At 39.8% G+C, this 22,658-nt stretch overlaps 1 protein-coding gene across 3 annotated transcripts in view; it reads left to right on the forward strand.

Moving 5' to 3' along the window:
• The window catches only part of PSD3 (pleckstrin and Sec7 domain containing 3), a 483,258-nt gene that overhangs the window by 143,359 nt on the left and 317,241 nt on the right, over positions 1 to 22,658 (forward strand). For 2 of the 3 annotated variants that reach the window (XM_058290063.2, XM_058290064.2), the window contains exon 2: positions 921 to 1,029. In XM_058290063.2, the coding sequence (XP_058146046.1) occupies positions 921 to 1,029 (109 nt within the window). Of the gene's footprint in view, positions 1 to 920; positions 1,030 to 12,523; positions 12,628 to 22,658 lie in introns of those variants that run through there. The other variant, XM_058290067.2, reaches the window with a different exon arrangement.

The following is a 22,658-nucleotide window of genomic DNA, read 5'->3' on the forward strand; positions in this document are numbered from 1 at the left end:
TTTCCCACTTGGACGTAGTTGCCTGATTGCTGATAGAACCCTTTCTGTGCTCTCCCGAAAGATGAATGGTCTGTTGTTGCTCAGGTATGAGAAAAGAAAATGGCTCAGGATCAGAGGGGAAACCAGGGTGGGTAATCTGGATGCTGGTTAATACTTGAGTTCAGAGGAAAGAGGCAAAGGAGTGACTTCTTGCCTGGTCTAGGTCAAATTTCTTTGTACTTTGTAATTTCTTCTTGTTGCTTATTTTTAATTAGTCTTAGGCCAGAGGAGGGAGGCAGCCCAGATTTTTGGCAGGTACTTAAAGCAGACAGCAAGAAGGTCTTAGAAATACTGGGATCACTTTCACTGACATCTTTGTAGTGTTTCTTACAAATAAGGGACTTCCGGGAATTCCAAAGGATGTTCGCACAGATGCTCAAACTTGGGACAGTCAGTGTAAATGGGATGGCTGGCAATTCCATTCCATGCCTTGTTTGGCTGAGTGGTGTTACTCATGATATAAACTGTGATCTCTTTTGGGGGAAGTCTACTTTTTTGGTCGCCATACTTTAAGAAAACCTACACATTAGAAATATTCTTGCTATGGGCTAAGGATAATGGTAATCACTTGGAAAATGGCATGTTTTAAAGCAAAATATTGTTTTCTAATTGCACAAAGGTAACAGATTTAATTTTAAAAACCTGCCATAATCCTACCACCAAATCAAGGCAGACTTTTCATGTTTTTCCTTATTCTACTATAGATGTTTCAATGGTATGTTTTTTTCACATGGTTTTAATCATGAAGTGATGACTTTGTATTATTTTTTCATGTTATGGTTTAGTTTTAATTTTAGTGGCTGTAGAGCACTATTTCAAGTAGATGATATATTTTTATGATGTATTTTTAACAATATCTTTGTTTTGTTTTAATTCTGCAGGCAGAGACATTTGTTTGGGTTAACAATGCATCAGCACATTCCCAGAGTGTTGCCAAGGCCAAATATGAATTTTTATTTGGCAAATCTGAAGAGAAAACTCTGGATATTTGTAAGTGCTTCCTCACCCTTTCCCTCTTTTTGGTAAAAGATATGGAATGCGGCTTCTCCATCAGCATTGCTGCCTTCCTGCCTCTGTGAAACTTGTTCATTCTAATTGTTCATCAAAACAGTCTTTTCAAGGTGTAGAATTTCAGTAACATAGGATTTGGGTTTTCTAGCCTGTTGTAGGTCATTTCAAGTCATGTTCTTGACTTGAAGAATTCTCAGCTATTTGAAATTTTCAGTATTAAGTGATTCTCACAAATTTTTCTTTTTCTACATTTACCATTGTTGAATCTATCGACTCCTTTAAGTTTGGTGTTGGTTTTTAGGTACCAGTATGTATTGCTAGGGAAAATTTCCACAATGATTTTCATACACTGTGATCATAACTTTGGAGATGATCATAGCTCTTGTTGAAAAAAGAATTGATTGCATCTATTTATACAATTCTAGTATACTAGAATTATAAGCAACATCCTTGAATTTTGAGACAGGTAAATTTAAAACACATGGAAGAATGATTACTAGTGTTAGTAATAGTGATACTATTAACTAGTATTTATTGAGTGCTGTGTGCCAGTTACTGTGCTAAGTGCTTTGCATGCATGATCTCATTTCATCTTCACAATGGCTCTCTAAGTTGCTACTATTATCCCCATTTTCTATTTGAGGATACTGAAGTACAGAGAATTTAGAGAGTTTAAGTCATTTATACAACAGAGTCAGGACTTTATCCCAAGACTGATCTCAAAGCTCATGTTCTTAGCCGGATGAGGCAGTTAATTTTTTAGAAGTGTTTTCTTCAGAGAAGGAATGAGATAAACATAAAAACAGCTTTTTAGAATTTTACGCATTTAGATGTACTTTGGAAGACTGATAACAAGGATTGGCATGTCCTGGAGTTAGACAGGAAAGAGATATTGATGTGGCTAAGAGCCCAGGCTCTGGATTTGGACTTCTTGAGTTCGAATCCTGGTCTTGTAACTTACTACCTGTGGTACCTTGGGTCAGTTATCTAACCTTTTGGTGCGTCAGTTTTCTCATCTGTAAAAGGGGATTGTGATACTACTATATGTCTCAGAGTTCTTTTGATGATTAAATAAGTTAACATATGTAAATATCTCAGTGCCATCTTTGGTACTTAATAAATATTATAAAAGTATTTGCTGCTATTATTATTTATCACAATAATTGCCATCATCATACTCCTGACTTTTGAGGTTGACATTTAGAAGTACAGTCTTAACTTTCCTCAACTCTATCTCTGTCTGATACTGATTTCTGCTTTGGCTAGACAGGGAATCTGATCTAATGTAGTTGTTGTTCAGTTGAAAAAGCCAAATAGTAATTGTACACTTATGACTTATATATTTGCTGGGATTCTATAATTGCCCCCATAATATATTGTAGGGAATACCAAGAGGACAAAGTGCACAGAGCTATTTTATAATTTCCTTTGACTTAATGAAATGAATATTTATTAGATATGAGAATAGTTGGGAACTCTACGATGCAGTGCATAACAGCTAATTTATTTTAAAAAATCATTATCATTCTGCTTTTAACACAGTGTCCCAATTTAAAGAGAGTATGCTTCATAAAATATCTCTTATACTTATTATGTACTAAAGTCATTTATGCTACTTATCATGTAGCATAAGTACCTAACTATTCTGAGCTTGTGCTTTGGGACACCTAATCATCTTTTCACTGTTTCTCAGGGGATACAGATTATCAACCCAAGACTGTTTATAACTCCTTCTTGGCATAACCATAACTTTGGATGCCACTTATGATTTTTGTGCTGATTAAACTTTCTCTGACTTTGATAAAACGTGTTTTTTACTTAGCTAGATAGATATAATATCAAATGTCTACATAGTCCTCTGCCTTATTGATGGATAAACTTGGTTCTTCCTTATTCATGACTTTTGCGTTGTTTTTTTTCTTTGTAATACTCTCTATGATATATTGTACCCAAGACAAAACCAAAATGACGTCTTAAACCTTCCGCTTCTTATTTGCTTTGGTAGAACTGGTTGGTGGTATTTCTGTGTCTAGTGTGATGTTATTGAGCAGGTGTGAAACTATCATGAATTAGTTGAGCAAATACATTTAATGACTGCTAGTCATCTGTGCTGTGCATAGCAGAGCTGCAAAGAATCAGGCGACATGGTTCTCGCCTTTTGGGAACTTATTCTTTCATCTGGGAAAAATGACATGTCTCCAAATGACAACACTGTCAGGTGGAATATGCTGAATATGTGGTTACATTTATTAGGGATACAAAGGACAGAATGGTCACTTCCATCTGGAGTGGTGATGACTTCATGGAGGAGGCAGACGTGGAACTTGGTCTTAAAGGATGACTATATTCTGATTAATAGAATTTGGGGGGATGGCATTTCAGATAGAGGGAATGGCATGGGCAAGGGTGTGGTGGCAGAAAATAGGAATTGTTTGAGGTAAAGGGAGTAGACCAGTGTGGTTGGTTTGCAAAACATATTAGCGGGAGGTGAGTTTAGAAAGAGAACCATTTAGGCAGGGGCCAAATCCTGTAGAGCCTTCCAAAGCAGGGTAAAGAGTTTGCGTTTTAGCCAAATAAGCAATCAGGAAGTGACTGAAGTACTGTTTCAGATAAATCAAGAGGAATTGATCTGGAAATTAGAACAAGGGCAGCAGAAGCAAGTGTATATTGGCCTTCGGAAATTCTTTTTCTGTATCTTTTCAGAGAAATGATGGCACGTCTTATCATTTAAGAAAGGTCTTTGAAGTCTTTATATAGAACATTCAGCTGCCTCCAAACACTGCCCACCAAACTCAGTACCATAGGAAAAGGTAGTGGAGAGTGTTTCTATTTGAACTTAGTGGGTAGACATCTCCCCACATAGGACTTTTCTTTAAGTTTCCTCTAAATGAATCCTGGAAGCTGTTACCAGACTGTTTACTGTTTCTGTGTTAGGTGTTAGCCTGTTTCTGCAACTTGCACACTCATTCTTGACACAGTGACTTAACTAAGTCTTGCAGAAACAGCCTGCTGGAGAAATGGAAATGCTGACAGTGACTTTTGGATACACTCCTAGAAATGCATAGGTGGCAGCACCGCAGATGTGATAACCTAGTAATGGCATAGCCAGGTCAGGCGGGGCCAGTCAGATTATGATTTCTGAATAGACCCATGAAATGTGTTGCTGCTCTAGGGAGAGAGGGCTTGGACTTTCCCAGAGTACAGGAGTTTACATGGGATATGGTGGTAGTTTCTAGGAAGAACGATTCGAGATCACTTTCAAGCTGTAACTTGTCGACCCTAGGATTAGCATAGTTTAGATGCTTTTGAATCAGTGATGCAGACCTTAGGGTATTTCGGAGAACGTGTGATTAGGGAGAAGAGTCTCTTGGTTGGGAATTAAGAGTTCTGGATTCTCATGATCTGTTCATTAATACAGTGAAAGGAAAGAGGTAACTGTACTTCTCTGGTTTTCCTGCTTCCTGCTACTTCCTGGAAGTTGTCCAGCTTTCCGGAGCTTTTAAGAGGCTAAGGCAGTAGGTGGTAACTGTTGAGAAGCCCTGGGCTAAAGGAATGTGTGTCATCAGTCGTGCTGTGACTCTGGCTCTGCTGGTACTGCAGGAGCCTCGTCAGGGGCTTAACCAGGAGACTTGTGCTCTTTAGAGATGGATGGCAGCACCCCACAGCTTCCCTCACCACACACTTCCTGTCTGGGTGGCCGTGCTCAGGTGGCTGGCACGGCTTTTCCAAACTGGTCAGATGAGGTACACTTTAGCCGAGCGCTGGCTTTGTTTCCGGAAAGTGTATTCTTTGAAGAGTTCCAAGAGCATTAGATGGCCAGAGTGAATGTGCGTCTATGTCTCTATTTTGGAAGGAAGAAATACTTGAAGAAGTCTTTGAAGAAGAGCCCAACTCCGATCCGTGACTTGAAGGCAGAATAAGTGACCTGTGGAAGCGTGTGGAAAAATGAAAGGGTGTAGGGGAGGCATGGATGGGGAGTTTATAGAAGTCTCTCTCCTGCATTCTCTGTTGATTTTTAAGCTTTTTGAGAGAAATAAATGAGGAAATTATCTCCAGCGATATTAAAGATCTTGCCCTGGGCCCATGGTTTAGATGCTTTAGAATCAGGTACAGTATCTCTGGTGGACTCTGTGGAGAGACATAGGCTCTAGTGCAGTCTACTGTATGTGGTGAGGTAAAGGAAGGGCCCTCGGGGGTGACTGAGTTGTGTGGAGAGGTTTTGCCATCTTCACGTATGGTCCTAAGCCTGCCTTTTAGGGTTCGTATGTGTAAATCATACAGGCTGCCCTTGGCTCTCCTTCCTGCTGCGAGGTAGCCTCCCCGTCCTTCCAGCTTACTGAATGCTACTGAGTGGCAGCAGTGAGCATGAGTCCTGGCTTAACGTGGCAGCCAGCTGACATGTTACTTAATCACTCTTCACCTCAGTTTTTTTCATCTGTAAAGTAGGGACAATGATAGTAACCTTTTCATGGCGCTGTAGTGGAAAACAATGAGATTTTAAGTACAGAGCTCCACCTTGGCACGTGGTACCCGATCACTGTTTAGCTGTTAGGAAACCAGCTTGTATCATCAAATGAGCAGAGTCTTTGGAAACTGAGGCCAAGAGAATGAATGAACTTGCCTAAACTCTTTTGGCAGGCTTGGAACTGTCATGTAGGTTTCCTGGTTCTGAATTCTGTGTTTGATATTTTATACTGCCTGCTCCTTTAGAAAAAACAGGCTCTCAGGATTAGAAAGGCTTACAAGCCATCTGAGCTCACCCCCTTGAGAAACTTGTTTATAAGTGCTTGCGTTGTTACAACGACATCAAAATCAGAGCAAACAGGCTCTGAAGGAGGCCTTCAGGGGCCACTTCTGTGCCATACCTGATCACTAAAGGAAAGAGGAGGTGGACTGTTTTCACATCGCCGTACTCCCGCCTTCACCTGAACTGTTCAGGGCCCATCGTTAAAAAGCGGTTCTCCCCAAATCAGCCCATAAACTCAATGGAATTAAGGTGAGATTGGATACTTTTTGAACTGGACGAAGAGTCAGTGTGAGAGTTAAGAGGGAACTCTACCTCGAGCATGCAGCAGGTCAGAGGGGCAGGGGTTTTGACTCAAGTGGGGACAGTCTTTGTGGCTTCTAGCCTCACGAGGTGTGAAGCTGGAATCGAGTCCCTGCACAAAACTTTTTCGTGGGGACTATCCCTGAGAAAGTGGATTAGAAAAAGTGTACATTTCCTTGGAGGCTGCTGGGGGTGGGGAGGAGGTGAAGAGAGAGGCTGGGGCTTGGGATACTGGCTTTCCAGAGCTCTGAGTGCAAAGGTGGGGCATTTGCTCAGGTGAAACTGAAAGCCACGACTGCAGCACCGAGGCGTTAGAGGTCCATGTTTCCTTTTCGCAAGATGCCTAGAAATGGAATAAAGCTGGTCTTGGACTGGTGACATCCTATAAGGCACCACAGGAGTGTATGCAAAACCATCCGAGGGCCACTTTCATGACTCAGGACGCATTAGCCTCCTATGTTAACAAGTAAATAAATAACCCCTAAAAACCACGAACTCACAATAGAAATGATAGTTACAACAAGGAAGGGAGTTCCATGCGGGAAAAGGTCAGCATACACAGCAAATAGGGGAATTAGCCCTCAGAGAGGTAAGAACACATTCTGAAACTATAAAATAGATTTGTTTGAAACCATTGGGATAAAGCAGGAGGAGGAAGAACAGGTGTATTGAAAAATAACCAAATGGGATTTGCAGAAATGAAAAATATCCATAGTGAAATGCAAGCAAGAAAACCCTCCAGTGGATGGGTTAAGTGCATATTATTGGTATATTTTTGGTATTTAAATTAGGGACTGTTGAGCTCTTTTTGATCCTTTTTTTTTTCTCCCTTTCTTATCAAATGTTATTTATAGAAAAGTAAAAAGAAGGGCAAAAGAGGACCCATAATTCCAATCACTGTGTGCTCATATTTTGGCAGAGTTTACTTCTGGTCTTTTTTTGTTTATATGCTGCCTACATATACATGTGTACATTTTTTCATTATTCAGTAAGTATATGAGTGCTTACTTTGTACTAATGGTCTAGGTCTGGGGAATGAACCATCGAACAAAACTAAACACCCTGACTCATTTTATATATATATATATATTTGAATAAATGTATTTATTAACATAAATAAGAACGCATTGCTCATGAAGTATTATCTTACCTTTCCTTAACTTATAATTTTTATTAAAATGATGAAAATAACACTTACTGTGTGTTATAATGTTATGTAAATACACAATAATTTATTTCATTTTCTGATTGCTGAACATTTATTTTTATTCTGCTTCCCTACTATTACCAATAATACTGGGATGAAATATTATCCCTAAATCTTTTCATCTCCGATTATTGCTTTATCATAGGTTTCTAAATGTAAAATTACCAAGTCAAAGAATAAGAACGTGGTTCAGGCTCTTTAAACATTTTATACATTTATACATTTTCTACTTTCTTAACAGAAAGACTGTTCCAATTCAGATGCCCCCTGCAGTGTGTGTGAGTGCTTGTCTTCAGCAATCACAGCACTGCATCAAATTGGATAGGGGAGTATGAAAGGATTTGCTTTTACTCTCTCAGATGTAGGCGTTTATTTTTTATTTTCTGCATTTTTAATTACCAAAATCATAAATGTGCATAATCCAAACAATACAGCCTTTACTGAAGTAGACACAGGAAAAAGCGAGCATCACCTTCAGCTCTCCATGCCTGCCCTTGGGGGTACCACTGGTAACATGCTGGTCTCTCTCTGCTGGTGTTTTTCTATGCACGAACACGTGAAGCCTGACTCTTGACTCCTCAGAGACTCCTTGCCACTCTCTGTACCCCATTTTCCTTCCCAGTGGCAATGACATTCGACTGTTGATTTTTTTCTTATATTCTTTTCTTTTTATAATAAGCTCATCTGATAGTTGCCTGCATAGATACCCTTATACCCTGCATTTCTTAACTTACCTTTTTTTTTAAAGTATCGGTTAATTCTATAATATGAAATATGAGGAGTTTGACTCTCATACTCTATCAAGCCCCATCCCCACAGTTATATTTTTATTTCTCAGTTCTTTACTTGGTTACATTCATGACTTTAAGATATTAATAGCTGGAAGTTTCTTAAGCCATCGATTCTAAACAGCCATTGCCTGACACTTAGGTAAAATGAGCGCTGAGTGCCTCTGCATTTTCCTTCCTGCTTTCCTTCCCCATGCTAAGCCTCCATCCATTGTACCTTTGTTTACAAGGATATGGCATTTACGTTCTCTTCTGGAACTATAGGAAAAACTTCTCTGCTTTCACTAGAGGCTGACTAATCGTTTTAACGCTAGCACTAGCTTTTACAAAATGTAAAATCCGTATGGTTGACCTTGAAGTGAAGGAGAAGTAAATACTATGATTGTAATCTGTGTTGTTTAAGGGAGAATACAGCTGACCAGAACAGAGGAGAAAGGAGTTGGGGAGAGGTGGAGACATAATTTATAGACTGATCGTTATGTTTTCACTTTATTTCCCTTTATTTCTAGGACTGTTTTACTTGTAGCAGGAAATTCCTTCTGACAGTTTTTTTCCTACTTTGTATCAGACGTTTTCTAGGCTTATATACAGCTGCTCTTCTTAGACTTTGGCAGAATTCTTTACTGCACACTTGATGAGCTTTACTTCTTCTTGGATTCCGTACCTCTTTCTTGGGTTCCTGTTTCTGTATTGTGCATCCTTTGGGCATATTTCCAGAGAGGCTCTGGGACTGGCACAACTCCCAAAGCTTTGTATATCTGAAAGTGACTACTTTGTTTTTATATTTCATTGCTTATCTCCCTGGGGCTTGAAATCCAGTTCAGATCACTTCCCATCAGCACTTTGAAGGCGTTGCTTCGCTTGCCTTTAGCTTCCAGAGAAGCTGCTGCTCTCCTGATGTGGACCCTTTATGGATCACCTGCCCTTTCTGTCTGGAACCCTTTTCAGGCCCTCTTCTTTACCTCTGCCCTCCTGTAGTTCAGGAAGTGAGAGTCTTTAGTTGTTCTTCCTGTATGGCACTTGTTAAGCCCTTTTTGATCCTATCTCTCTTTAGCTCTGGAAACATTTGTGCTGTTGTTTTATTTTTATTATTTCCCCTCCATTTTTAAAATGGTCTTTAATTATGAAATTCCTATTAGATCGCTGTTTGTCCTCCTGGATTGGACTACTCTTTGGGTCTTAATTTTTTCTCTTTTTTTCAAATATCATCTTCCATTCTTTCTGATGAAGTGTTTGATAATCCTAATTTCAAGAACTCTTTCTCATTCTCTGATTGTTCATTTTCATTGCAGTCTTTCTTTTTGTGGATGCATTAATACCTTGGATCCTTCTAAAGATTTGATGGTCTTTTTAAAAAAGATTCCCTTCTATTTCCTGAATTTCTCCTTCATCCAGGGTCAATAAATTTCAATAAATTGAAACTGCTCTTGGAAACCTCTGTTATTCCTCAAATGTCTTAAAATTTGTTTTTCTATTCATATGTATGAATACAAGACTAATTCCCCAAATCCAGATGGCTAGAGTTCCTTTTTTTAAAATTTATTTTATCCGCCCCTAACCCCGTTGTTTGCCCTCACTGTCTGCTCTCTGTGTCTGTTCACTGTGTGCTCTCTGTGTCTGCTCATCTTCTCTTTAGGAGGCACCGGGAACCGAACCTGGGACCTCCCATTTGGGAGAGAGACACTTAATCATTAGAACCACCTCAGCTCTTTGCTTTTGTTGTGTCTCTCATTGTCTTTCTTCTTTACATCTCCTTTGTTGCATCATCTTGTTGCATCAGCTCACCATGCCTGCCTGTTGTGCCAGCTTTCTGTCTTTCTTGTCTTTTCCAGGAGGTACCAGGAACCAAACCTGGGTCCTCCCATGTGGTACATGGGAGCTCAATTGCTTGAGCCACATCCGCTTCCCTGGAGTTCCTCTTATGGTAGAATCTTTGTTGGGTGGCGGTTGTGAGGTGGCCGAGAGGGCAGGGAGAGCCTGCCACCTATTATATCCATGCTAAAGGCCTTCATGTGATCAAGCCTCTGCGTTGGGGAAAGGAAGAGGAGCCAGCCTGAGAAGCTATTCTTTAGATAATTCTTCAGTTAATTACAGAGATATTTGTGCTGCTTTCCGTCTCAGATATGGATACTTGCTGACTCTAGGTTTGTAACTTCTCTGTGGCTCTACCATTAGGACAAATGTGGCCTTCTAGGTTGGCTCTGGATTAGAATTTCTGCTTTATTTTGTCTGTGAGTATAATCCCATCAACCTTTTGTCAAATAGAAATTCATTAAAATCTCTGACTTAATGTCTCCTCTTTTTCTCAGCACTTATGAAATTTGTTGCTGTCATTTTAATGGGGCTTAGAGATGAAGAGGAGGCATATTTGTGTTGCTGTCTGTCATTGTGATCAGGAAGCTTGAGGAATTCTTTTTTTAATTGTTTTATTGAGATATAATACATATAACATGGAATAGACCCATCTAAAGTGTACACTTCAGTACTTTTTAGTATAGTCACAGAGTTCTGCAACTCTTACCACTAATTCTAGAACATATTTATCACCCCAAAAGAAAACCCATGTCCATTGGCAGTCACTCCCTCTTCCCTCTGCCTCACCCACAACCCTAACTCTAGACAACCTTTAATCTATTTTCTGTCCCTGTAGAGTTTCCTTTTCTGGACATTTCTTATAAATGGAGTCATATGCTATGTGGTCTTTTGTAACCTTTTTTTTTTTTTTCACTTAGCATAATGTTTTCAAGGTTCGTCTGTGTTGTAGCATGTATCATTACTTCTTTCCTTTTTATATGGAATAATATTCCATTGGATGGGAGGGCCACGTTTTCTCTCTCCATTTGTCAGTTGATAGACATTTAGGTTGTTTCCACTTTTTGACAGTTGAAATTATACTGTTTTGAACATCTGTGTACCAAGTTTTTGTGTAGACCTGTTTTCATTTCTCATGGGCATATGCCAAGAAGTGGATTTGCTGAGTCATGTAGTCTCTCTGTTAAACATTTTGAGGAATGGCCAAATTGTTTTCCATAGCGATGCACTATTTTATATTCCCAGCAGTGTATGAGGATTCTAATTTCTCTACATTCTTGCCAACACACGTGTCTTTTGAACTTATTCATTCCAGTGGGTATGAAGCTGTATCTCATTATGGTTTTGATTTACATTTCCCTAATGACTAATGATGTTGAGAATCTTTCCATGTGCTTAGTGGCCATTTACATATCTTTTGAAGAAATGCAAAACAACTCAACTAAAAAATAGAACCTTGGTCTATATTTTAGTTGAGTTGTCTTTTTATTATCGCAAGATTTCTTTATATATTCTGGATACAAGTCCCTCACCAGATACATGATTTACAAATATTTTCTTCCATTCTGTAGTTGTCCTATCACTTTTTGATGGTATCATTTGTAGGACAAAAGTTTCATTTTGTCTATTTTTTATCTGTATTGCTTGTGCCTTTGGTGTCATATCTAAGAAACCATTGACTAGCCAAAGATCAAGCCTTACAAATACATTTTCTTCTAAGAGTTTTTTAGTTCCAACTCTTATATTTAGGTCTAAGATCCATTTTGAGTTAATTTTTGCATATGCTGTGAGGAAGGGGCTGACTCATTTTTAATGATAGATAGAAGGTGCTGGGTAAATGAGGAGCAGTTTCACTGATTTGGATTGCTACCTCTCCATACACACAGAGTTCCTGGAGAGCAAAAAGCAAAACAAATAGCCTTGGATCCTAATCCTGTTCATGTCCCTATCCTAATCTTTGTATCTGGCCACAGGACCCAGTAAAGCAGAGAGTCATTGCCTTAGGAAAATTTGGGTTAGTATAAAATACCAGAAATATACAAAGCAACAAATCACAAACCCACTAATTTCAGGGTTTTCTGTTGACTTATTTTGTCTCTGCAAGGGATACAAGTTGGATTATAATTTAATAGCAAGTCCTTGAGTAAGATCTGTATCTTTGGCACTGTTTCTTTAGTTTGCTATTTCCTCTCCACTCCCTTACACTCCACTTCTTTTCATACATTATGGAAAGCAGAAAAATGAGTTTATAAAATGGTATTCACATGTACGTTAGAGTTGCTTACCATTCCATGGTGCTTGCTGACCAGGCCAGGTGATCTCTGTTATTTTAGCTGTACCACAGACCTTGCTTGATAAATTAGTTTTCAGTGGTCTCTTTTGGCTTGGCCAACCGGGCTAAGAAGTAATTGTAAGCCTTCTTTTGGGCTAAGGTTTTTGCTATAATGATATGAAATTGCTTCCAGTTTACCTCATTTTGGCCTGCACATCTGCATGCTGAGCTGTATACTGGTAGCCTCAAATACCTCATTAGAACTATTTAAGGGGCATTGCAAAAATCAAGTTGGAGGGCATGCTCAAAAGCTTATGCTTACTCAGTATAGTATTTTTATTTTTCAGACTGGTGGTCATTTTTTAAAAGCTGAGGAGCAGGATTCAACTTTTTTCAGTGTGGAATCAGATCAGCTTTGGGACAGCACTGGAACAGCACATCTCAAATAGACGTGAGAGCTTTAATCTCCAGAAAATTGCTGTGCCAGATGTAATTGAGGTCAACCTTATAGCTGCTTATGATGTATTTAAAAAATTTTCCTATTCTTTTATTGACATATAGAACACTTTGGGTTCTGTTAGGATTTTTTAGTGTAAATTAGAGTCCTTGAGATGTAGAATCCCTGAGCAAAAATTGTTTATTGTCAGGTATACAAACTCTTTCACAAAGCGTGCTTTTATCATTCCTTGAACAAACTAAGCTTAAGTTTCCTTTTAATTTTGAGTAGGAGGTATCTTTTCCCTTCTATTATACAGTGGTAAAAAGTGGCATCCTTCACTCTATTCCCTTTATTTTGCCTTGCCAGTGTTTGATTCTAAAAACTGAGTTAATTTTTAAAAATTGGGAGGTTTCATGTAAAAATTCAGATTTTGAGCTTCTGTTGGAATCTGAGACGTGGCAACAATGTACATTAGTGGTGGTGCTAAGTAGTGCTGTTTTACCAGTCACCACCCCCCCTCCTGTGTTAACTCATAACTTGTCTGCTTCACTCGGTTATGTTACCTCCTGGTGCCTAGCAGCATTTGGGGTTGTGATCACTGCTTTGAAGTCATACATAGCATATGACTTTACACTTTCAGTTGTATTTCCGTTTTGATTCCCATTATGTCTGCTGTTGCAACCCCACCCAGCATCCAGAAGTGGATCTAGCTAATGTGGCTAAAGCTTAATGCAGCTTAAGCTAATGCAGCTCAAGCTTCAAGGCCCCTCACTTTCAGGGGACCCTTCCAAGGCCTTTGGGACTTACTAGTTCCCACCCCCCCTCATTTTCTGAAAGAGGTATCCCGAAATTGTATAGGTTTAAGGACCCACAGAAGTGGATCTGCCTCTGCCAGCAGGAAAACCATCTGTGGAACTTTTAAAAAGAATTCTTTTAAAAAGAATAAAGATCTCTGGGCCCCACCTACCTCCATGCCCATGAAATCAGAATTTCTGGGTGAGGAACTCTAGGCATCTAAATTGATAAGCAGCTTACCAGGTGAGGACTTCAATACACTTAGAGGCTTGAGAATCACTGTGTTTTAGAAGATGATTATTTGAGATATTTAACAAATTAATATTAAGAGGATTAAATGTGGAATCCTCCAATACTTAGGAATTATAGTTTCATGTATTTTACTGACACTCAAAACTGAAATGTTTAGGAACCACAGCCAATTGAAGATCAATCAGATGTAAGGACATCCCTGAAATTAAAATGTGATATCTATAGGAAGACAAGATTTGCCTGTAAAAAAAAAAATTTGTCTGTTTGCATTAGTGTTTCAACAGTATATGAAGAAAATTGCTTTTATATCTGATGGTTGTCTTCTGTTCATATACAATTCCTCCATCAATTTCTCTTATGCTAGAATTCATGTAAACATTTGCTAATGAAAAGAACATCGTTAGAAGTACAGATGGACTTAGGTTAGAGATTCTGGAGTTCCTAAAATGTAAGATAGCAGCTCCAGGGAAAATATTGTAGTGTAATACAGGAGACTCTATTTTCTTTCCTTGGGGAGATTGGATCGTTGTTTAAAGTTGTGGTTTTGGGAATTTGTGTGGTTGTCTTTGGTTGACATAGGGATTGTGGTGGGGAGTGAGCTACTGGCCTTTTTTAAAAAAATCAATTTTATTGACGCATATTTGTAGAGCATACAGTCCATCAAAGTGTACTATCAGTGGTGTTTGGTTATAATCACAGAGTCGTGCATTTATCACTTCAATCAATATTAGAGCATTTCCATTACTCCTATAATAATAGTAAAAACCTAACAACCTAAAAAAATCTCTTCTTAATAATCAGCTCTCAATCTCTTAGCCTTTTCGCTGCCATACATAGCTGCTATTCTGTTTCTGTCTCTCTAATTTATTTATAATTATATTTGTATAGAGTCAACAATATGTAGTACCTTTTGTTTAGTTTCTTTCACTTAGTATATTTCCTTTCTTTACCCTTAACTGAAGATTATGAATATATTACTATACATTATTTTCCATAGTTTGCTTTGGATGTATTTTTGCCTGGTATTAATATTTTGTAGCATTAATATACATTTGTTATGTTTCAAAGAATAACAGTCTTATATATGCAATATTACCCATACTCGTATTTCACATAAGGTTTCTCTGTGCTTTACAGTCCCATGTTAATTTTTTGTATTCCTTTTTTTTTTAAAAGATTTTATTTATTTACTTATTTATTCCATGTCCTGTCCCCCTCCCCATTGTCTGCTCTGTGTGTCCTATCACTGTGTGTTCTCCTGTGTCTGCTTGTATTCTCATTAGGCAGCTCTGGGAACCAATCGTGGGACCTTCTGGGGTGGGAGAGAGGCAGTCATTCTCTTGCGCCACCTTGACTCCCTGATCTGCTGCGTCTCTTATTATCTCTTCTCTCTGTCTCTTTTTGTTGCATCGTCTCGCTGCACCAGCTCTCTGTGTGGGCCAGCACTCCTGCATAGGGCAGCACTCCTGCGTGGGACAGTACTCTGCACAGGCCAGCACTCCACGTGGGCCAGCTCGCCACACAGGCCAGCTCGCCTTTACCAGGAAGCCCTGGGCATCAAAACCTGAACCTCCTATATGGTCGACAGGAGCCCAATTGCTTGAACCACATCCACTTCCCTCATATTTCCTTTTAGTAATATACAGGATCGTAGACTTTCCCTTTCAACGACCATTATACCCATATTTTAGCACTGCTAGTTACAAACACTGTGATGGGCTTTCACCATTTCCATTCATTTCCGAAGATTTACAAACAACATTTTAAGCGATTCTGCTTAAACCTGAGCTTTCCGTTCTCTAACCTCGCTGTATTTCTGGTGACCTATATTCTACACAGTATATTTACTTCATAATAGCGCAATCATAGAGTAATTTGTCCTTTTGTGTCTGACTTGCTTCACTCAACATAATGTCCTCCAGGTTCATCCTTGTTCTCATGTACTTCACTTCACAATTTCTTCTTACAGCTGAATAATATTCCATCATGTGTAGAGATCACAATTTTTTTATGCCTTCCTCGGTTGACGGGCACCTGCGTTGTTTTCGTCTTTTGGCAATCGTGAATAACAGCGCTATAACATCATTGTGCAGATGTCTGTTCATGTCGCCGCTCTCAGTTCTTCTGGGTACATACCTGGTAATGATACTGCCGGGTCACATGGCAAGTCTCTAGTCAGCTTCCTCAGGAACTGCCAAATCATCCTCCACAGTGGCTGTCCCATTCTACATTCCCACCATCAGTGAATAAGCTTTCTTTACCCTCTACAGCCTCTCCAACACTTGTAGTGCTCTCTCCTCTTCATAGTCTTTAAGCCATTCTAATAGGTGTGAAAGGATATCTCATTGTAGCTTTGATTTGCATTTCCCTAATCACTAGTGTTGTTGAACATCTTTTAATGTATTTTTTTTTGCCTTTTGTATTTCTTCTTTGGACAAATGCCTATTCAAATCTTTTGCCCATTTTTTAATTGGGGTGTTTGTTTTTTTTATTGTTTAGTTGCGGCTACTGTCCTTTAATGGGCAGGAGCGTGGGGTGCTGTGCAGCTTGGAGTACCTGGGATAGTCCTGCACAAGGGAGAATTGTTCCATTCACAGCATTACATTTCAATGTCCCCCTGGACAGTCCTGCAAGGGAAACATCTGTTTATAATTATCTTTGTAATTATATATAAATATAATAAATATTGGTTATATAAATGTTTTTTTTTTTTGCAAGGTTTTTAATTTCACTGAATGTTCTAGGACTCTATCTACCATGTAAATCAAGAGAGAAGATCATACTTTGTTTTGTTTGGAAATTCACTAAAAAATGTTCAACCGTTTCGCAGTATCACGTTTCAGAAGGCAGTGTCAAGCCTTTGCTTTCAGGGTGCTTCTTCATTTAGGTAAAAGCAATCATCTGGCTACCTGAGCATTTACATGTTGAAAATCATTGTAGCTGTTTGATATGGTTATGGATTCCAAAAATGGATAGTGGGTTATGTTTGTAATCTGGTCTGTACTTGAGCGTGATTAAGTTATGATTAGGACTTTGATCGGGCCACGTCATTAGGATGTTGAGTCCCCACCCCTTGGTGGGTGGGGACTCCCAGATAAAAGGCATGGCAAAGGACAGAGCTGAGGGTTTTGGTTTTGGAGTTTTGATGTTGGAGTTTGATGCTGAAGCCGTAAGCTGGAGCCCTGGAAAATAAGCAAGTCCCGGGAAGAGAGAAAGAGAAAAGAGAAGCAAGTCCCGGGAAGAGAGGAAACCTGAGCCCACTAAGAGGCAAGCCCTGGGAAGAGAGGAACCCTGAACCCAGAGAGAAGCAAGACCCTGGAAGGGAGGAACCCAGGAAACCTGAACCCTCACAGACATTGGCAGCCATTTTGCTCCAAATAGACTTAGGTGAGGGAACTAACTTATACCTTATGGCCTGGTATGTATAAGCTCCGACCCCAAATAAATACCCTTTATAAAAACCAACCAATTTCTGGTATTTTGCATCAATGCCCCTTTGTCTGACTAATACAATCATCTTAGTTTTATTTTCCCTTTGCATTACACTTAAGGCATTATACTGATTTCTCTGAATTTTATATATAGGTAGGTTATGTTATTTATGAATTTCATTTCAGGAGAATAAATGAGGCATTGCAAACTGTTTGTTATTAAAAAGGTGTTTAGCTCTCAGAAAGTTGAAAACTGCTGTTTTAAAGCAATGGCTCTTAACCAGGAGTGCACATCAGATTTGCTTGTGGAAGTTTTGAAAATGATCCTTGTGACTCTGCCTTAGAAATATTAGTTGTTCCCTAGGAAATTCTAGGAACCTCACTAGTCTTTTTCACTTCACAGCCAACTTAGAAAATGACATGGACCGCCTTGCACAGTGGGGTGGGGAAGGAAGCTGCTCCAGGCTGTGGGGGGCTGTTTCTGGGGACTCGGTTACCTGGGTCTCGCCCTACTTTGCAAGTGGAAGATCTCTTGACACTTCGGATGCTTGTTAAAAATTCAGGTTCTTGAACCTCGTTCCAGTGATTCCAATCCTGATATGTGACCCAGAAATCTACTTTAATGAGCTCCCCAGATGACTCCTTTCCAGGTAGTTCTTGGACGACACTTGAGCAATCTGCTCTAAAGGGTTAGGTCCTAAATATTTGTTGTCTGAAAAAGAAAGAGAGCAGGAAAGGGTCACTTTCCTCTCTAAGGGTACGTGAGGCAACGCTAAGAGATTCCTGAGGTAAAACAGAGACATTCAGTTCCTTCTGGGGCTTTCTCTATCAAGGAGAACAATCGCCTTATTGGAAAAGGTAGAACAAACTGCTGAGAAAAGGCTGAAGGCCAAGAAGTGATTACTTGGCTCCTTTTACATGGGTTTAAACTCCAAGGCATGATGTCTATGAACCTGAGAACATTTTCAGATCAAGTATAGATACGCTAGGTATTCAATGAAAACCCTAAAGACAGGGACAAGTGCTAAAACATTTGAGAGGGAAAAACCTCAGTTTGTAGAAAAGAGAATAAGGGAGATTGTAGAAACTGGTGACTTTTGAGCAATCTGTGGCCAAATTTTAGAGAATTATTAAAAGTGTTGGGAGACTTGGCCGTGTTTTGGCTGGAGCTGCCCCGGGCTAGAGTGCCTTCCAGGCAGGTGGAGCCCAAGGGGTGGCCCAGGGAGACTTGGCGGCTAGGGGGAGTTTGAAAGCTGTCTGGGGTGGCTGTAAACCCACACGTTATTAACGTTATTAATACTCCCTAAACGGCTGCTTTTGGAACGCAGTTGGGGAAATGGTCATGTCTTGGAAACAGCACTGGGCAAGGAATCAAGAAGCTTGGGTTTTCATTTAGGTCAGATATCAGATATCAACAGCTTCTTTCAGAGGTCCTCCGAGGGTGTTTACTTTTCCAACCCACAGTGGCTAGCCTAGGAAAACAGAGATAAAGCCCACGATCTGAGGGTGACTCTGACTGCTGAAGCCTGCTGCTTCTAAGTCTGTATGACAGCTGCTGCCCTGCAGGTCAGAGGAGGTGCGTTTGGAAGCATATCGAAGTTAGGGCCCTCTTCCTGGAAGAGGTGATTACCTGAGCAGAATTGATGAGGATGAACTGAAATGGGGTGCTGGCGAGGAAGTTGTTGTAGACAGTGGAAGAAGCACGTGCAAAGGACAAGGCAGGTTTTAGCAGAGGCGGAGAAAGAAGGCTGCGGGTAGGCAAGCACCAGCTCAGAAATTCCATGCGAAGGAGTTTTATTTTATGAATAGTTTAAAATAATGGGTTGATTCTCCACTTTTGGGATTTATAAACTCAGTTCAGTGTAGAGATTGGATTGTAGTTATGAAAAGGTGAGATTGGAGGAAGAGTTTATTGTTAGGAAGCTGTGTATACTTAAGTTCAGGTTTAGGTGGGACACACACACACACACACACACCGCTTGCTTGAACAAAATAAAAATGTACTTTTCCCGTACATAAAAGAACTACAGAAAGATGATTCAAGTCTTGTCTGGAGCTTCACAGTGTGGGATCGTGACTCCTTTGGGCCTGCGGTCTCTTGAACATTTCTCATCTTCTGAATTGGTTACTGGAGCTCTAGCCACGTTCCCAACAGCAGGAAGGAGGAAGAGGGCAACTAGAAAGGAACAGAGCGTGGACTAGCTATCTGTTAAGGAGATTTTGTAGAAATTGCCACCAGACACTTCTCGTAACGGCGTGCTATCCTTAACATGGTTCTATGCCTACATAAGCCGCAAGGGAAATGCTGGCAGTGTAGCCTGATTTCTGGGTTCCCTGGGTGCCCAGATAAAAACTGGGGGCTCTTTTACTAAGGGAAGAGAAGAAAATGGGTAATGGGATAAAACACCTACCCCTCTGCCAGAGAGTAGTGCAGGAAGGCAAGGAGAACACGTCGAGGACCTGAACCGAGCAAGTGGAATCGGGGAAGAGACCCCTGCGGATGGATGAAGGTGCTGGCACTGGCGGCTGGTTGGATGTGGGAGGTAAGGAAGGGGGAGGCACTGCTTTCAGCAACGTGCAGGTTCCAGTGGAAGAGCAAGTTTTGGGGCATGCAGGTTCCAGTGAAAGAGCAAGTTTTGGGGCTGGGGCTGGGGCCAGGGCCCGGGCAAGAATGATGACATGTTGGGACCTGTTGAGTTTGAGATGCCTGGGGCTCATCCAGATGGAGGTAGCCAGGGGGCAGGGGGGTGCACAAGTCTGGGCCCGGGAGAAGAGATTTTGGAAGTGGATATGATTGCTCAGGAAGCACGTGCAAAGTGAAAAGAAGACTGAAGATGGCACTCTGAAGAAATTTCAAGTGCAGGCGGAGAGAGGAGTGTTTAAAAGAAATTTAAAAGGATCAGTGGGAGAGGCAGAGGAAAGTCAGAACAGAATACTATTAGGAGGCAAGGGAGAGAGAATTTTAATGAGAGAGGAATTGCAGAGACTTGCCATAGAGGAGTCCAGCAAGGTAAAGACTGAGTGTTCTAGCAATTAGGAGGTAATCGAATGCAATAAAATAAAAAAATACTAATATTTATATATGTGTGTATGTATTTTACATAGATATATTTAATGCCTATATATGTATAAATACACATATATATGTCTGTATATCTATGAACCTATATATACATGAACATATTTATATAACTAGGAAGTTGTTTAGATTAAACCAAAAAATGTTTTTCTTTAATTATATGACTGTTAAAATAATTTTTTTTAAAGACTTATTTTTTATTTATTTCTCTCCCTTTCCTCCCCCCAGTTATCTGCTCTGTGTGTCCATTTTGCTGTATATTCTTCTGTGTCTACTTGTATTCTTGTCAGCGGCACGGGGAATCTGTGTCTCTTTTTGTTGCATCATCTTGCTGCGTCAGCTCTCTGTGTGTGCAGAGCCACTCCTGGGCAGGCTGCACTTCTTTCACGCGGGGCGGCTCTCCTTATGGGCGCACTCCTTGCATGTGGGGCTCCCCTACACGGGGACATCCCTGCATGGCAGGGCACTCCTTGCACGCTTCAGCACTGTGCATGGACCAGCTGTACATGGGTCAGGAGGCCCTGCGTTTGAACCCTGGACCTCCCATGTAGTAGGCCGATGCCCTATATCAGTTGAGCCAAATCCACTTCTCATATTAAAAATAATTTAAGGTAGGTGATTTGGCAGCCAGTTTGGAGCTTTTACTCCTGCGATGGGATAGTAACTCTATTCATCAAGCTGCAATCCTACAATATGTTTACTGCGAAGTGTGAATACTTTTGTGGGGATAGTGGGGTAGATATTTAAGACAAGGACTAGCATTCCCTAAGTATAAAATGGCTTGAAATTTGGAATGAAGCATTAGGGTCCCACCCACCACTTCTTGCCACTTTCTTTGCGATTGAGTCTGAGGCTGTCGGTGAAAAGAGGGCTCTGGGCAGGACTGGAGTGGCCCCTGCCAGGCAGGTTGTGGAACCGGGCATCGTGCGTTGTCGGAGTTCCTTTTAGGGTGAAGCCCTGTACCTGTAGGCATGATGATGTCACAGGCACAAAATGATTTTGGAAAGTGGACCATCTTCTATGATGTCATTTTAACCCAGTAGTGGGGATCTAATGTCAGAGAGAGAGAGTTGTTCTTTTGTTTTGTTTTGTTTTTCCTGAAAACTTAGAAAGAAATATTAAGTGGAAAGATTCATTCTTTTAGTGCAGAGTTCTGCTAATTGTTAAGCAACATTTCCCCCTGCTGGACATAGTCAACATTTTTTAGTAGCAGTTCTCACATTGTCAAGTGGGAGTTGCCTTTCCTGCCAGCAGATATCTTTCAATTTTGTTTTGGAGGTCAGTTAATATGCTTTTGTTCTTTCTGCTTAATCTAACCTGGAGATTTATCAAAATGCCAGTGGTGTACAAATATGCCCTTGGTTGTATTGTAATTTCATTCTGAGGATATTATGAAATAAAGATATGGAATTTTCATGGCATAAACACGTTCTTGAAAGAGAAATGTTAAACAACTATACTCTCAGATGGGCACTTTGGTTGACCCTGAGAATAATTAAAATAATGTATGAAACCCAGTTTGGAGTGTTGCTTTTTCTTATTTATAAATTTTGTAAAACCTTTTAAAGAAACCAGTATTATTGGTAATGTAATAATTGAAGGACCAGTATGGAAGGTATTTCTACAGTGGATGTTTCTTAACCTATAGGTTTTCATTTGTTGCATTTGTTTTGTTCTGTATTAAATTATGGTGTACCCTGACTAGATGAATATGATATTTTTCTTAATCTTTTATTCAAACCTTGAGTTCTCTGCTCTGCTATGATATTGTTGACTAGTGCATGATATATATTATACACATATATGCTCATGCACACACACTAAAAACCTAATGTGAATTGCAAAAAAAATGCTATTTAGAAAGAAGAGATAAAGCCTCCATCTTCTATTTTATCAGAAAATACAAGCAGAAGTGAATATTTTTGCACCCTTATTATGCAATACATACTGTGGTAGGCCCTTTTTATATCAGTTATTTTTTAAACCAAAGAAAAATCCTCTGATATCAGGAGTTTTTCCTCTCCATTTCATAATTGAGGACACTGAGACTCACCTACGTTAGGTTAACTTGACCTCAGGTTATATACAAGTGAGAAATGACACTGGCGCGACAACTCCAGTATAACTTCAGAACCTTACAAAGAATCAGAGTGAGGTACCACTCTATCATAATTGTCAACCAACTAACCTCATAGGAATGTGGGTTTTAATTTCTGTGTTATTAACTTTTAGTATAATATTGAATAAACTGAAGTTTTTGGGCTTTTTAAAAAAAATTCTTTAAACTGAGGTCTTTTTGTCTTGCTGAGGTTGGGGAATGCCTTCAACTAACCAAAATCATCCCTTCTTTTATCTGTTTAACTTATTGGATTTCTGTGTCAGATACCATTTGAAGTCATAATTTCTCTACTCAGAAATTTAAAAGTTCTGGACTATATGATTTCCAAGTACCACCTAGTTCAATATTTCTTTATGGTTTTTGCCGT

This window comes from Dasypus novemcinctus, chromosome 29 (assembly GCF_030445035.2).
Source record: "Dasypus novemcinctus isolate mDasNov1 chromosome 29, mDasNov1.1.hap2, whole genome shotgun sequence".
NCBI lineage: Eukaryota > Metazoa > Chordata > Mammalia > Cingulata > Dasypodidae > Dasypus > Dasypus novemcinctus.